The sequence below is a fragment of the Staurois parvus genome, unplaced genomic scaffold (assembly GCF_062004578.1).
Source record: "Staurois parvus isolate SC_StPar_1 unplaced genomic scaffold, SC_StPar_1.0 ptg000165l, whole genome shotgun sequence".
NCBI lineage: Eukaryota > Metazoa > Chordata > Amphibia > Anura > Ranidae > Staurois > Staurois parvus.
This window is the reverse complement of record NW_028317961.1, coordinates 7897522-7915504: the sequence shown is the minus strand read 5'-3', so window position 1 is coordinate 7915504 and position 17983 is coordinate 7897522. Positions and strand designations below refer to the sequence as shown.

At 39.5% G+C, this 17983-nt stretch overlaps 1 protein-coding gene across 9 annotated transcripts in view; it reads right to left on the bottom strand.

Moving 5' to 3' along the window:
• Nucleotides 1-1237: 1237 nt before the first annotated feature.
• Nucleotides 1238-17983, bottom strand: part of EYA4 (EYA transcriptional coactivator and phosphatase 4) — a 355737-nt gene continuing 338991 nt past the window's right edge. For all 9 annotated transcript variants that reach the window (XM_089676183.1, XM_089676184.1, XM_089676186.1 and 6 more), the window contains 6 exons: nt 17736-17794; nt 15480-15640; nt 13149-13263; nt 10763-10884; nt 8247-8347; nt 1238-3716 (listed from right to left, as the gene is read on the bottom strand). In XM_089676183.1, the coding sequence (XP_089532309.1) occupies nt 3636-3716; nt 8247-8347; nt 10763-10884; nt 13149-13263; nt 15480-15640; nt 17736-17794 (639 nt within the window). In that variant the 3' untranslated portion in view covers nt 1238-3635. The remainder of the gene's footprint in view (nt 3717-8246; nt 8348-10762; nt 10885-13148; nt 13264-15479; nt 15641-17735; nt 17795-17983) is intronic.

The window sequence follows — 17983 nt, the reverse complement described above, 5'->3', positions numbered from 1 at the left end:
CCAATGGATCCATATAGTTTCATTATATGTCCTTTTTTTTTTTTTTCTTCCCCAAGGTTTTCATCCTCCAAGGTTTCCTTTATCTCCCCCTTACCTTTTTCCTCCCAGCCACCTACTTCTGCTGTGAGTATTACTGGCATATCCTTTTTAGTTTCATGTGTATATATCCTTGTCTTTTATGCATGTCGTTTAAGCTTTGTAATCCCCTGATACGGCGCTCTTAGGGTTAATCACGGCACCCCTGTTGGCTGTGTGACATAATTGACTGATCAGCCTTGCCTACTGGCTTTGCCCATATAAGCCCACACTAAGATGGCTGCCGGATCAGCCTGACAAAGGAGTGAGTATGCTCCGAACAAGCGCCATCTTGAAATCCCAGTCCATGCGGTGACATCATCCCTGTGAGCCTCCCCGTGCCCCTCTGCTACTCCCCGAGCCCTGGACACCACCGGAACGGTGGGAAAACCCTCAGAGCATGACCTAAGGACCTGATGCTCCCATTGGACCTCCATTACTTGCCATACCTACCTGTTACCTACCTATGTAAGTGCAATTTTACCATTAAATCTGCCTGACTTTAACCATCTACACTTAGAGTAGTGCTGCTCTCTCTTCTCTACCTGCATTAGGAGTATCTACAAGCTCTTACAGCTGGCTGCCTCCTCAGACAAGTCCATACTACTATAAGCCCCCCACCTCCACATGGACCTTCTACTAACCCCTACTGCTGATGGTCCATCCCCAAACACACACAGGGTAGATGCGTCTTAGCGCTCCCTCCCCCCACTCTACCCTTCCACCTATTCCTTCTTTGAATAGTTCAGTGATCCCACAAGCAGTTTTCAAGAAGTGTACACTTCTGCACTTGCTTTCCACTGCAGTTCAGATGAGCTGCTCCTGCATTCTATAAACTCTAAAAATCTACTCCATCTCTTGACTGGCAGATGTAATTGAAGTGATCTCCAGAATCCCTGCACACCTAACCTACACCTGCCTTTAGATATCTTTTAAGACTTCAGACTGTGAGGTCTCTATGTCAGAATTCCTAGTTCTGCCTCTACCCAACCATCCCACCTTGCACTCTCACTTCATTTTCAGTGCCACCTTTCTGGAAATCTATCAGGAACCAGCATAAAAATAAAGCTGTCATCATAAACCAAATTAACAGATCTGGAAAACCTGACACTTTAACACAGATAACAAGCCCTAGATGTGGCAATACCAACTGTAACAAAACTTCCTTGTGTGACATTTATTAACATTGTCTGAAGTCATTATTACAGACAAAAATTTGCACAATTTAGTATATTACGATAACCTGCCACAAAATATTAAAACCTAATAATGACATTTTTATGGTGTTTGTGCAACACTTCAAAATATCTCCTAATATTTGACCCAAAGCTGTGATGTGTATCTCTGTACTTTCAACAAAAGCATGCCTAGAATCACAACAAAAATGAATCAGTCAAAGAATATACTTATCTACTTTTTGGTTTAGTGCTACCAAGTTTGAATTGTTAGATTCTTTCTGCCCGAACAGCAGCTTTAAAAAAGTGCTTATTGCTTGCATTCAAAATTGTCTCTGTATTTAACTGTTAGGTACTTTTTTAGACCTTTGGGGTCCATTATGGTGCACTGCTGTATGTTCAACATGCCATATTTTGTGCATGTACACGTGGTGTGTTAAGGCAGAACATTTATTAAAAATGAGATGCCAATGCATGGACACAGACAAAACTGAACATTTTTTTTGCAGTGCACAGTACATGCTTTGCAATGTGCTGCAGTGTTGGTGCATTGGTACCTAATGTAGTTTAGTATTAGGATGACATTCTAAATAAATCACACCTCAATGCAGCCCACAAAGTGACATACTGTATGTTACAGTGTGCTGTGGTAATGCTGGGTGAATTACATGGTTTACCGCAATGTATACGTCTGAGGGAGGTCTCAAGGTAATGCCAGACAAGGGATCTTGATGATGGTGACCACTTACCTTCTCCAACAGAGCTGCTTCCTTGCTGGTAGGACCAGTGAAATGTCATTGCATCGCTGCTCCTTCCCTAGCAGCCTTCTTGGACAATATGGAATTGATATCCATTAAGCATTTCACAGTGGTGGTTCTGCCACTCATAATGCGTCACCAGCAGCGGAAACACCTACTTGACATCAAGACACCATACCCATTCTCCTAGTGGTTGACAGCAATGTTTTGGTGACACAAAGGGGGTTGTTTACTAAAACTGGAGAGTGGAAAATCTGGTACAGCTCTGCCTAGAAACCAATCAGCTTCCAGGTTTGATTACCAAAACCTAATTGAACAAGCTGAAATTAGAAGCTGATTGGCAACCATGCATACCTGCACTAGATTATGAGTGCACCAGTTTTAGTAAATCTCCCCCAAACAAACACTGATGTGGGCATGCTCTGAACTGCAATCCTTAAAACAGTAACAATGTAGTAATGGCAAACTTAGGGGAATTAACAATGCAAGCATATAGGATTTGCTTAAATATTTGCATGTATATGTGTCTATGTGTGAATCAATCTCACTTCATGAACTGCAATATTCTGTACAGACAAATCTGTATGCATATAATGAGGCAAATAAAAACAGTGAGAATTAAAAGCAAACAAGAAAATTCCCAAATATCTACTTACTGTACTTTGTACATTTTGACTCAGGAGATATAGTTAGATCAATAGTTTAGCATTCTTGTAGTATTATCTTGTGTTTCAGTTTAAATAACTATTAAACTTCTTGCCATTACTTTTTTTTTTATTTATTCCTGCAACAAATAATAGCTGCTGATGATGCAGCTTTTTCCTTTTGTATAGGTCAGTTTGGTCATGAACGAAGAAATCATTCTGACTGAAGAATTCACATAAGTGTGAGTTTTCTTTTTTTACCCAAAATTACATTGTAACACACAAACGCTGTCTTGTCTTTAAGGCACAACACATCAGTATGCACATTTGGATTGCCAAACCTATAAAACAGACAGCGTGATAATCTTTTTTTAAATCTCACCCACCCACATCCCAAACATCCCTCTGCAAAAAAAAAAAAAAAACACAAACATAACATCAACTTTCAAAATCAGCTGCTAATAAAATCACAGTAAATTATTATTATTTTTTTTTCAATAATTTACACAAAATTACAGGTCTAGACATGATTGTCATCATATAGCTGGAGTGCATTCTAAATTCAGATTTTCCGGGTTAGGTAGGTTTATGTCTGATTCACACCTCAGTGCTGAGAATGAGATCCCATTATGAGGAATGTTGAACACCACCTCTTCGGTTGGAAAGCATGCGCCACACTTCGGCAGAGTCCTGCACCTACATGCTTCTTTATGGTGCTAGAAATGAAGGTTTTGCTTTGGCCAATGCTTTCAACTATGAACGGTCCAAGATCAAAAAGTCTCTATGCCGCACTCAGTGTTTCCTTTGTCTCTCCTCTAGCAGTCTGGATTCTTTTTCATTGTAATGTATTTCCTTTATTTTGTTAAGACAGTCCATGTGTGTAAAAAGCCCGAGGCATTAAATCACACATAAAAATTCAGTGTGTACTTAAAATATATATTTATATACATGTAAAAAAAAAAGGCCGTCCACGTTGCAAATAGTTACAAATATTCTAATTCCAGTGCTTGATGTAGAGCCAGAAGATCTGAATGACTTGATATTCTCCAAAAAGGCATGTTATTCTGCATTGAAATTAAAAAGGTAAAAATTATACTATAGGTACAATAGGTACCGCAAATAATAGCATTCCAGAGAGCAATCCAAGTAAAGAGAGCACCCTTATTCCAAATATACACTGTGTATTTACAGTTTTACCCACTTCAGCCACTTCTGTGATTTAGATACACTGAACAATTCAGCCCCAATACTACTTGAACAATTTGAAATGCAGCTTTAAAGTGGTTGTAAAGGCTCTAGGTTTTTTACCTTCATGCATTCTTTGGATGAAGGTAAAAACCTTCTCTGTGCAGCATCCCCCCAAGTCCCTCCTAATAGTCACCTAAGCCCCCTCTCGATCCAGCGATGTCCACTGGAGTCTTGGATATCCTTGGACTTCCTCTCCTCATTGGCTGAGACAGCAACGGGAGCCACTGGCTGCTCTGTGCAAAACCACTGCACACAGCAAGTATAGATATGTTTGTTATTTAAAAAAAAAGAGTAAGCTTTTAGTATCACTTTAAGCTTTACCAGAAGCACTCCAATGCTCAAAACACCCATTCACACTTGACCATAGTGTCACTTGAAGCTTAAACCTTGTTGCATGAAAAAGTATATATGCTTCTTTTGGGGCAGATTCATAGGTTTTGGCCCTTGGCTAGCCTACTAGGTAACCTTCCATTGGCTAAGAAATCTGAAAACACATGCAAAAGCCTGCAAAGACATTTGTACAAATGCTAAACAATTAAAGACGCTCAGCAGAAATGTGAATGGGGCCTTAGTAAGTTCATTCTACTATTCCTAGTTCTTAATTACTGCTTTCTGGACAGGGAGACAAACACAACCAAGTAGCCAAGGAACATTCACCAGGTAAATGTATCACTGTGTTGCAGTGATTAGTGATCATGAAGAAAGGTGGATGATTCCAAAGCAGTGCTTCTCAAGCATCCAGCTGTAGACCACTTCTGAGTCCTGGCGTCCTTCCTTCTGGGCCTCTAGCCAGCTGCAGATCCCCTAACCTGCCATAGCACCTCCCAATCTTCATAGTGCCACATAGCCACATAGTGAGCTGCATTGTCCCTTAACCTCTCACTGTGACCGCAGCCCCCACAGTACTTCTGAACCTTCCACAGTACCCCTAGTCACCTCACTGTTCCCCTAGTTTTCGGCACAGCTTCCAGCTCCCCTTAGTGCCTCCAAACACTAAAAAAGTTGCATATTGCACCCTTGCCTCCACAATACACTCCAGTCTTTCACAGTGTACCTGCAAAGTCTCCAGTCTCCCAAAATGATCCCCAGCCTCCTCCAGGGACCCCATCCTCCACAGTTGGCCTTACAGGGCAACCGAGTCTGCAGCAAAGCCCCCTAAGCCCCTCCACTACCCCATTCCCATACAGTGACACCCAGCCCCACCCAGAGTGCTGCAGCAATTCAATACATATTTTGTATTCCCATATGTTTACTGTGTAACAACTTGTTGTCTGCTGCTAAAAGACTTTCTTCTGCTATAAACAATGATCGCAGGTATAAACTAGGAGCTGGTAGCTATATTATGCCTAGCAAATAAATGGTAAAGTACTGTATTTCCACTCAGGACATCAGTCAAAAAAATTTGGTCTGAGGGGCAAATGCCACCCCTAGCCTTATCCTCCCCTGTTTCTGGATCACCTCCAATCTAACTGGACAGAGAGTATAAAGTTAAGTAATTGTCCAGTGAGCCGGAAGGAGAAAGAAAGATGGCACAGTAAGTTGCACTGCTGGAGCAAGACATAAGTGTGTGAACTGCAAGATTGTAATGTGGGGTAGATGTGCTTAAGCCCAAAGATTGGCTGTGAAAATCCTTTGGCAGGTAAAACAATTAAAGGATGTTGCTGATATTTAATTTGTTTTTTCAGCTGTTTGACTGAAATTCCACTTCAACTGTATTTTATGTAATCAATAGAACAAAGATACATCACCAACTCATTTTTTGGTTAATAAGACTTGCGCTTTAATAGTCACAGTAGGCTGTTAACATGCCTTGTTCTGTGTGGGGCATGTGACAACTGAGTCATAGTTTATTTTGTAACTAAATACTCATATGATTACTATGATTGACTGTTGCTGATATGCCTAATAATACACTGCATTGTTGTTACCCCTGTCTATATTGCATTAAAGATTTTAACTTGCTACATTTTATATGAATGTAGGTTCATGTGAGATTGTATTGCATCAACACTAGAAATCAACCAAGGCCTGACCATTTCAGCTATTTTGGTTTTAAAGACTGTTAAAGTACCATATAAATTAGATGGTGGTCATCATGCCTTGGATATTAAGAGAATCTCGTAAATCAACAAGATGGAACAGCATTAACAGAATGTGTAACTGATAAAATTACCAGGTTTTCAGGTTGCCACATACTGTATAAACTTCAGCCTGCCTATTAGTTACCTGAAGTAGTGCTGAAGTGGTGACATTACATATTTTCACAAGGAGGTTAGCAAAGGGATAAGCGGTTCAGCCTGAACATAGACTTGTGTAGCACCCTCCTAAGTTGCTAGGGTGAGCTAGAGTCCTTATTGTTAGAAAGGAGGGCTGAGTAACAGCTTGGGTGTAATAGTCAGGAGGTCAAATTGTGGTCAGGAGCTGAGAGGCGCTGCAGGCCAGCCTCTCTGGAATTTCCCCCTACTCTAGAGCTTTGGCGGAAGGCAGGAGGCTTGGGAGGGGGCTAGGACAACCCTTAAAAGTAAGTGAGCCTGCTCAGTTGCTGGAGAGTTTGGGTGGAAGACAGTGAGGAGGATGTGAGGCTGAGGGCAGGAGCCTTGGAGCGAGCCTAGATGGAGAGAGGGGCCCACCTAAAGGCAGCAGAACTTGAAAAGAAGAAAGCTCAGAGCTTCACTGGCCCCCAGAGCGAGGACTACCTGTTCAGCAGGGAAGGAGCGGCCCAGCTAGAAGGCAGCCACCAACCCATCAGTGGTACAGGAGAAAATCTGAAACCAGATTCACCACCAACCTGGAACTGTCCATTTCTTAAAGTGACAGAAACCGGATCCCCTGTTCAGGGATACCTGCAGATTGCTGGGTGAAGGAAGAGGAGTTCATCTAGGGTCTGGGGTAGTACATTGGGAGATGCTGGCTAACTCTTCAACAGAGACTGTGTTACAGTGAAGGTTTGTAAATAGTTTCAGGAAGTTGTCCTCGGTTCATCAGTTCCTTTGGACATCCTGTACACCCCTAACCTTATCCCAGTTCAAATCCCAAAAATAAAAATAACAAAAACAAAGCTCAAGGGCTGATTTCTGACTCTGGATGCAAGTCTATGTGAAGATTGATGTCTCCTGGTTGTGCAGGATTATAGGGGGACCCGAACTCTCTTTGCAACTCCTAAGAGTGTAGTGCTACACTTGGATGTAACTTTGTTTTTCTTATATGACAGCTTCCTTCTTTTGCTGTGAATGGTTGTCAAGGAAGCAGCAGGTGCTGAAACCTGCCATATCCTTTGCAGTCAGTGATGTCCTCTTATAAGCAAAGAAGGGGCATTGTCTTTGGATTTTGCCTCTGTTTTACACTCTCCTACCTTCTGTCCTGAATGGGCATTGTCTTTGGATTTTGCCTCTGTTTTACACTCTCCTACCTTCTGTCCTGAATGGGCATTGTCTTTGGATTTTGCCTCTGTTTTACACTCTCCTACCTTCTGAGCCTTAACACTGGCCCATCGTTTATGTTTAAGGGACAGCCTGGTTTTTATAGCTTCCAAGATGGCTTGCAATGTGCCTGCTGCTTAATGTAAGTGCTATTTTCTAGTTATTGCTGTGAGTTTCATGTTTATGTTTAACTATAAGGGATAATAAATCACATTATATTTTTTTATTTTATCAGTCAGTTTTTGGGCACATTGTGCCTGGTGTTCTCCTAAACCCCAACAAAAATCTAAAGATTGTAAATCAGTTCTGTTCCAATTGTGATTTATGGATTCATATTTCAAACTGACAAACAGAGGTGGTACACCAAGTTAGAGTAGCTATCTATTATGAATAGCATCTAGACAGGAACTAAGCTTAAAGTATATCTAAAGGCAAAACCTTTTTTTCCATTTTGATTAAAGAAGGGTTTTTTTAAAACTATACTTTTTTTTCCTGTTGTCTTATTGGGGAGATTTCCATGCACATGCAGTCCTGTAAACCCAACAGGAGGTCAGAGGATATCATTCCAATGTGAGGGAACTTCCATCTTAGACATTTGTCCCAAGAACAAGTGTCCCCCTCTATTCTTGTTCAGGTGGCAACTACAAATCTTTGATTTACCCTTAATTTCATTCCTGGCAAGCACTGCAAATGCAAAGCTCCATAACAAGGACAAAGACAGTCTTGCAGTGGATCTAACCCCTCACCACTCTATCCACATCTTGCCTTTAGTTAACGTTAACATTGCTCATCATAAAAGAGAACCATTTAAGGGTAAATCTGAGCTTAAAACCTGCCTTTAGAAACATTTAGCACAGAATGGCATTATTCTGATACATATACAAACACACAAATACAATGTGAATGGCACACAGTAAGACTTTTTACCTTTTTTGCTGCCTGTTCTTCTTCTACACCATCCCCAATTACAACATATACTACTTTTCTGCCAAACCTCTGTATTATGCGTTCAAAGCAACTTTCTTTCCCTGTAAGATAAATCACATCAGAATTCAGTTACCTGATAAGCAGCATTCTCCTCAGCTTGGGCACTCCCCACCAAAATATAAGTTACATAAAAGCCAAATCTGGCTGAAAACAACGTTCTTTGCCTGAGAAACAATGCAAGGCTTACTTCTTGGACTGCCTTGTCTATAGTCATTTACAGAGAATTTAACGACCAAGATTCCAACTCAAACTTGTGAGAAAACTGTCTGTAGGTCAGAAAATTAAAAAAGGTGCGCCTCATACACTCACCGGTCACTTTATTAGGTACACCTTGCTAGTGCCAAGAAAGTATCCCCCACACCATTGAGACAGGATGGATCCATATTTTCATGTTGTTTATGCCAAATTCTGACCCTACCATCTGAATGTCGAAGCAACCAGTCTGCCCATTCTCCTCTGACCTCTGACTTCAACAAGGCATTTTCATCCACACAACTGCAGCTCACTGGATATTTTCTCTTTTTTGGACCATTTTCTGTAAACCCTAACAATGGTTGTGAGTGAAAATCCCAATAGATCAGCAGTTTTTGTAATACTCCAGCCAGCCCAACAGACACCAACTACCATGCCAGGTTCAAAGTCACTTAAATCCCCTTTCTAGCCCATGCTGATGCTCAGAATTTCAGCAAGTCACATCTAGATGTCTGCATTGAGTTGCTGCAATGTGATTGGCTGATTAGCAATTTGTGTTACCAAGCAATTGAACAGGAGTACCTAATAAAGTGGCCAGTGAGTGTATATGACAAAAATCCAAAAGGAAAGGTGGGGATTGTCCTAGGAAGTCACACACATTCCTTTTATATTTTTTATTCCATACTTGAGAATTAGCTTGAATTGGGATTGGCTGTTATGGGCAACACGTAAGCTACATCACATTTTGGAATTCTAAACTACATACTGTGTGGATTCAATGTTAGTGCACCCTTACTGCTATTCCTATTTCAAGTCAGTGGTTGAAATTCCGAGAGTTGAAGAAAGACAAACTTGTTACTATAGATGATTGAATCTTAAGAATCCAGTTAAAAAATAATTATTTCACTTCGCAGTAATGATTAATAAAAATATAAACTATGAGGTGCTTTATTTTTCAGGCACAAACATAACAGATCATGTATGCCAAACTGATGTTTTTGGAGCCACATGTGGGCTTATAGCTACTTAGCAGTTCCCAACTTTTATAAGGAACCCATTCACATTATGGCATTCTGGTAATGCAGGGCAACATGTTGATGGATGTGTGTTGCACTGCCAAACATTTTTTTGGTAGCGCAGCACACTTCAACACATGTTAGTGTGTTCCCATGCACTGCAACATATATATGTCGCAAGATGTGCTTGACTGCAATTTTGGATGAATGGCACCGCTTTGCATCAACATATTTAAAGTGGAACTTAATAAATAAATAGGTATAAACAGGCAGGATTTTGAATTATATCTCTTTTGTGTTAAAGTATTATTATTTGCTTGTTCACAAAGTATGCTGAGCTGTGCATGAACAGCTCAGTGTACAATTTCAGCATCTGCTCAAATGAATTAGATCATCCCAGTCCAGTGAATCAAAATGGCCATAAATCAAAACCCAGAAAAAAAGATAATGTCAGCAGCCAAACAGGGTGCTCATGGACACCACATCTCTGGATTGGGGGTGAGTATAGTTCTGCTTTAGGCCCCTTACACATTGGGTGGACTCCATTGAGATCAGCAGGGGATCTGTCTGCTGATTGCCTGCTGATTAGAGCAGAGCGGGCGGATGAGCTATCTGTGTCCTCTCAGTTTATGCAGAGCAGACAGAAAAAGCCCACTCTGCTCTATGGGAGGCTGGGAATAAATGGACTTTACTGTCCATATACACCCAACTGCCCTCCGATATGATCCACTTAAACGGAAAAGGATGGATCTCCTTTTTTTTAGTGGACCAGATCAGACCTGAGGTAGAAGGATGCAAAGTCCATTTACACCCATCAGTTCATAGGGGTGAATGGACTGTCCAATTAGGTCCGCCTGAAAAACAGATAGGTGGACGTGATTGGACACTATGTGTGAAGGAGCCCTTAATGTGCATTGCTGGGCCACTGGTGTAAACAATCCTTAAAAATCTTCCAGTTTAAAAAGCTAAACTTTCTTAAACATGTTTTCCCTTTGTCTTCCCAAACTTCCAAATCAATCCCAATCATAGTTTCGTCCATTAGAAAAAGAGAAGATGCCTAATTATTTAGTCTTTATTACATTTTTGCTGTGGTATTTTTTGGGTGTCCATACACTTTAACACATTGCAATTTTATTGCAAATGAACACACAAAAAGAACATGTTTATCATAATGAAAACAAAACTGTCTGGTATTCTGTTATTTAGCATCTTGTTTATTTCTATTTGAACAATAATTAAAGTTCTTACCTATTTTTGTTGCACTATAAATATTCTCAATTGGGAATACTCCTCCTAGACTATATAGCAAAACCTTTGAAAGTGCTGGAATAAGCTGTGTTGTCGTCACCAAGACATTGACACTATTACTCCTGAGAAAGAAAGAACATAATTTATATTAATTCAATCACATTATAATGCTAACATATTATACAGTGCCAATTATATCACTCTCTGTACTCAAAGATGCTTAAATGGTCTACTGTCCATACCATAGTCATACAGACAGGGAAACACACATTTTTAAATACAGACTAGAATCAATATGGGTGGAAACTGATTAACCAACCAGTAGACAGCAGTGATCATTGTATTGTGCCAGTGGGGAAGGCTCCCCATGCTTTCCCCTGGCAAGAAAGAAAATTACATAATGTATGGCCTGCCTAAGACTTTATGGACAATGGACTTTTTAATGGTGCTCTTAGGGGCATCTGGCTTTTTTTATCTGTCTCTAAAAACCCCTGTATGTTAGCCTATGTGCAGTATATGGAGGAGCCTTAACATGGGCACTGTGGCTTCCACATACATCGCTCCTCACAAGACCTCCTACTTACTAGCTCCCTGGTCTCCTCCTCCCACGCCCAACTGCAGGACATCTCCAGGACTTCCCCTATCCTCTGGAACTCACTACCCCAATCCATCAGACTGTCACCTACCCTTCTCACCTTTAGGCACACCCTGAAAACCCATCTCTTCAGGGAAGCCTACCCCACCCTCACCTAACAGCCAATCTCCTCCACTCCTCCTACCACTCCATCCCCCACAGCCACTTCCTCCTGTGCCACTATCCCCTGCCTCCTAGATTGTAAGCTCGAAAGAGCAGGGCCCTCAAACCCCTCAAATACTGTTTTGTTACTGTATTGTCTTATGTACTGTCCCCCACTACTCTGTATAGCGCTGAGCAAACTTTCTGGCGCTATATAAATACTGTATAATAATAATAATATATTTGCAAATGTGTGCAACAAAACCCTCTGTTTTAGCGTGAATTGCTAGACAGGGTCAATTTGGTTTGCTTGCAGGCTAGCTGGTAAGTATATATTTGTGATGTGCGTTACCCTTTCCATGTGCACCATACTGCAAAGGCTAGTTATATATTGGGGTGGTTTTTGTATAACTTGTTGGCTGATTTGGTGTGGGGACACACTTAATGCCTTCAGCTGTTATTATGCTCTTTCTGGGGGGTCCAATGTGTCCTTGTGCCTTTGAGGAGGCAAATCTGCCCTTAATTTAACCACTTGCCAATGTGCTCCAACTTGGAGACTCCAAAAAATATAGAGTTAGAACTGCAGTATACGGAGAACCCTTGGAGTAGGTACTACGGCTTCCACATATATTTGCAAATGTGTGCAGTGAAACCCTGTTTTATCGTGAATTTTTTTTAGACAGGGTCAATTTGGTTTGTTTGCAGGCTAACTGGTAAGTGTGCTGGGAAATTTTTTTCTTGCTTGTAATGTTAGCCTTTGTGTTCATGCACGGGCCTTTATAGACAGAAAAAAAAACCCTACTGCCAGCGCGTTAAGGAGCAGTGGCAGCTTGGCAAAAAGAAAAGGCTTGACGCATGTAAATGCACGTCAACGTCAGGTGCATTTAGTGCTTGAGCATTAATTAATTTCATTGGCCACAATTAATATTCTAGCCAATAACATTAATTAATCCCCAAGTGTTTGACAAACCTAAACAAGTTACACACATTTACATGTATTAAGTGTTTTTTTTTCTGCCACAAAGCCACTGCCAGAAGGAAAGACATCTAGGAGAGATGGCCAAAGAGTCTTGTGTGCATGAGGCCTAAAATGTTAACTGTTTCCCACTCTAATCAAACTAAAAAAAGGTTTGAGTGAAGCTTGGTTCCAACATAAGTTATCATCTCATCCATGTGTAAAATATAAAATACATAACTGCTCACTAAATATAACACGTTTAGAATATTTTGCATATATTTTTCACCTCATTTGTGTGCAATACATTTTACATATAAAATAAAAGCATGTTTCATCAGTTAATTTTGTTTGACTCAATAATTCTTACTGTAGTTTGATATATGAGTGCAGCTTGATTTTAGTCACTATGTTAAATATTTCTGGTGAATCTGCCCTCACATTATGGTTAAAGTAACCTTATATACTGTGTAAGACAACTGTTAAGGTATGACTAGGACACCCTTACAGCCACGTATGGTCACAAAGATTATGTGTAGCTCTAGAAGAAAAACACAGCCTACTATTGTATGCCCTGACCGCACTTGTATCTGCTTTAAATTAGTTTGGCAAAAATGTGAATTAGAAAAACAAGTCTTAAGTGACATTGTAACTGTGCATTTAGTGATGAAATCTAAACATACATTTTGACTTACCTTGTGTTAATGAGTGATAGTGATTTAAGTGCATTTGAGAGCCAGGAGTCTGTCAGGACTTCAAGATCTGCTCGCAATTGAAGCCAGGCCTCTCTCTTAGCTGGGCCAAAAAGTCCTTCAGCACAAACAGGCAGGAAATCATAGATTAAATGCTGCTTTCATGGAAATGTGAAATGTTTTCTTCCATTAAATTTTCCCCAAAATTATAAAAAAAAAATATATGATACGCAACCTTTTATTATGGGAGAATTCCTGATTTATTAGAAGGAAAGGGTCTTAGCTGAATGATAGCTTTGTGTATAATGAAATAGCACACAGTTATACACTTGGTGACCCTATACTAAATGCACAATTTATTTCCTTTATTGTAAAAAAAAAGAAAAAAGAAATGCTATAACTTGCACTTTGTGAATTTCCACTTTTAGAAATATTGCTAAATTAGCTGTTTTGGTTAAAAATTAGCATCCTCAGCCTTTTAATTATTATAAATATAACACAATAGCACACAATTCTAATTTGAAAAATGCCCGAAGAATAGCTCTTTCTAAAATGGGGTCAGGGTAAGCTCTGGTGTGCTGCAGCTTGGTCTGATTTAACAAAATAATAAAACTAATTGTTCTCAGTATACAGTATATCCTGCACTTAGTTCTTATGATTTACAGACACATGATTTTTAGACAGCAATTTCTAATCCAAATCTGTTATTGCTTCACAGGGTTTAGCACAGTTAGATCATACACATTATTGTAGGCTGGGGATAGTTCTTTGCAGGCCAGGACTACACTTTATTTCCAGACCATGGAACTGAATATATATCTACTATAAAGTGTATGTCCAGCCCAAACTTTTTTTTTTTTAAGTTTTAGAATGGGGAGGGGTAAAAAACACGTCAGGTTTTAGTACTATTTAGAGCTCTGTTAAAGAGACAAAGCCTCACTTCCTGTCCTGCTGACATCCTCCCAGATGGAAAATGAGGGAAAGTCTCCAACAGACATAAATAATGCTTTTCTTTAGTACAGAAGATAATACTAGATCCCCTGTTTGATATTTTTTACTGTATGTAGTCCCTGTTGCAAATTTATCATCACATCCTGTCTGGTGATATCCTTGTTAGCAATAAAAATGGAGGTAAATCTAAAGCCCAAATAATAATATCCTAACAGTAAATACAATCCTTCCTTATTATGTCCAAAACAAGGAAAAATGTATTTGGCTTTACATAATGGTATTAGTGTTTGGTTGGGCTGTCCTTTCTGAAAGAGCTGAACTTGTGCAGAGGAGAAGGTTCTACCTGAAAATGGTGTGGGTTGAAGAATGGATAGGGCACTAAAGCAGCCTTGGCCTATAAAGCTTACCATTATACATTGACAGATGTTGTCAAAGTTACATAGCCTTGGAGAGAAATACCATTATACCATTATTAGAGCTATAACTTGGTTTTAGGTTGCTGGGAATTCAAGAGGTGTAATTTTTGACTTGGGGGAAAAATCCATTCAGAGACTCAACTATGCATGAAAACATAGGAACTAGGGTGCAAAAAAAATGGCAGCAGGTGCTCTGAACTGATGAGTCAAAACTTGCAATATTTGGCTGCAGCAGGAGGCAGTTTCTTCGCCGAACGGTTGGAGAGCAGTACAATAATGGGTGTCTGCAGGCAACAGTGAAGCATGGTGAAGGTTCCCTGCAAGTTTGGGGCTGCATTTCTGCAAATGGATTTGGAGATTCCATGCCATGCCATCAGGGAGGTGTGTGATTGGCCTCAAATCTATTCTGCAACAGGACAATGACCCAAAACATGCAGCCAATGTTATTAAGAACTATCTTTAGTATAAAGGAGAATAAGGAGTCCTGGAAGTGATAGTTTGACACCCACAGAGCCCTGATCTCAACGTTATAGAGTGTGTTTAGGATTACATGAAGAGGCAGAAGGATTTGAGGCAACCTACATCCACAGAAGATCTGTGGTTCCTTCTCTAAGATCTTTGGAACAATCTACCTGTCAAGTGTGCAAGTGTACCGTCCTAGAAGAATTAATGCTGTTTTAAGGCAAAGGGTGGTCACACCAAGTGTTGGATTTGATTTGAATTTCTCTTCTGTTCATTTACTTTCCATTTTGTTAATTGATAACAAATAAACTATTAACACTTCGATTTCTGAAAGCATTCTTAATTTACAGCATTTTTTACACCTGCCTTAAACTTTTGCACAGTAGTGTATATATTTATTAGAATTGAGTCAGCTATAGTAAATGTTAAATATAACATGTAGCAGATAATTTGTTTTACAATTACAGGAAACATTTATATTTGAAAAACAGACTGTACAAAATACCTCCTACATTGTTCTTGTAAGTATTGTACAGTTCTTTTACTCGTCTGTAGCGGAATGCCAACTTTCTCATCCAGTCCACACCGCCCCTGACACCAGTCGGTAAACACAACGTTGTGCTGCTTGCTGCTGCCCGAAAACCATCAGTGGCAAAACTGTAAGAACTGTACAAATGACAACTCTAATCAATTTATTAGACTAAAAAAACCAAACACATGTGTAAAAAAAAAAAAAAAAGATCATTTTTAAGAAAATAGAAACATAAAATAAAATATATAATATGCCAGATATAGTGATTTGGTTGATTGACTGATGGAATTGACATTGGGAAGGCCTCAAAGACCCAGGCCTAGCAAAGTATAATAGCAGTCCTCTTAAAAAAAAATAAAAAATTAATAAATATATATATTTGCGCTCAAAAGTTTGCATACCCTGTCAGAAACCATTTATATTGAAAATATGATGGATCATGCAAAAAAATTTTTTTTATTTTATTTAAGAATAGCTATTATATGAAGCCATTTATTATCACATAGTTGTTTGGCTCCTTTTTAAATGAAAATGATAACAGAAATCACCCAAATGGCCCGGATCAAAAGTTTCCATACCCTGGAATGTTTGGCCTTAGTACAGACACACGAGGTGACACACACATAGGTTAAAATGGCAATTAAATGTAAATTTCCCACATTTGTGGCTTTTTAAATTGCAGTTAGGGTCTGTGTATAAATAGCCAATGAGTTTGTTAGCTCTCACGTGGATGCACTGAGCAGGGTAGATACTGAGCCATGAGGAGAGGATAACTGTCAAAAGACCTGTGCAACAAGGTAATGGAACTTTATAAAGATGGAAAAGGATATAAAAAAGATATAGAAAGCCTTGAATATGCAAGTCAGAACTTTTCTTATTAAGAAGTGGAAAGTTCGGGCATCTCTTGCTACCAAAGCTAAGGTCAGGTAGACCAAGCAAAGATTGCAGCCACAACTGCCAGAAGAACTGTTCAGGATACAAAGAAAAAATCACAGTAATCTCAGGATAAACCTCAGGAGTTTCCAGAAAGAACCATTTCCTGTTCCAATGCCACACAAAAAAAGGCCTGGTGAGGAGTATCAAGTTGTTGTCGGGCATATTGCAACTGGGCTTTTTTATAGATATTTTTACTTATATATAATTTTAGTTCTGAATACTCAAAAAAGACCAAAAAATATTGATCCATACAGAACAGACAACAACCTATGAATGGTGAAAAAAGAATTGATGAAAGGCAAAATAAAGTGGAGAAAGGCTGATAGTATCAATCCACTAGTACCCGTGGCTGACTCATGAATATGTGATAGGTGTTTATTATACTCATCTTTGATTATGGCGTCACCCCATCTTACCAAATGTGCAGAATGATACTATTTGTATTTATAAAATCTTGATTGTTGTTCTCTTTGCTCTAATTCAGAAAACAAGACAGTGTATATGTCTGCATGTTTCTTACAGATAACTTTGTAGATATAGGGTTGAGTAACTAAAACTGCAGAGTACAAAATCTGGTGCAGCTTTGCATAGAAATCAATCCGCTTCCAGTTTTTATTGTCAAAGCTTAACTGAGAAAGCTCAAGTTAGAAGCTGATTGTCTACCATGCAGAGCTGCCCAGATTTGCACTCTCCAGTTTTAGTAAATCAACCCCATAGCTAGGGGCGGACTGACAACTCATGGGGCCCCTGGGCAATAGGGGATCATGGGGCCCCTTTGTCCTTGCCCAAACTCAAAAAAGCCTATGAAAAAGGTACCAGGGGCATCTCATGGGGCCCCCTACTGACCCCGGGCCCTCGGGCAGTGCCCAAGTTTCCAAATGGTCAGTCCGCCCCTGCCCATAGCATTAACTTGATTCTTTGCTTGTCATCCAAGCAGCCATTGGGGTTGGCTGGAGAGTGCAAAATCTGGTGCAGCTGTGCATGCTGCAAAATACTTATTGCAAGACTAAGAAAAAGGGTTGTTGAAATGTTTTAAAGTATTATTTTATTGATTGATTAATTTATTAAAGCATGTGCTGCCATCTGTACATGTGTTTTTTTTGCAATCCATATTTAATACATTTATGAACTTTAAGCACAGCACTGTGGATTCATTTTTTCAGCAATGTAGAGCTTTTTTGTATGGAGGGATAATTATTTGGTCTTTTATGTGTATAGTTTTTTGAAAGCAGTGGTACGGGTCTCTTTAATTTGTTTTATTTAGTACATTATTATAGTTTAAAATCACAATACCTCAAGTCTTGGCCATTGTCATCAGAGGACACATCATCCACATGGACCTGATCACATTCCTAGAAAAGAAGATGTACATTCATTAATATCAGACCATTGCCACATAGTATACAGATGTCTTTCAAGTGATTGTCATATCTAATGCCTGAGCATGCCTAAAACATTTTATACTGGAATATTGTGTTGTTTTATAAATTCAGTCTCAAACCAAAAATCTCTTAAAAGTGTGTTCTATTTTGAAATGACTA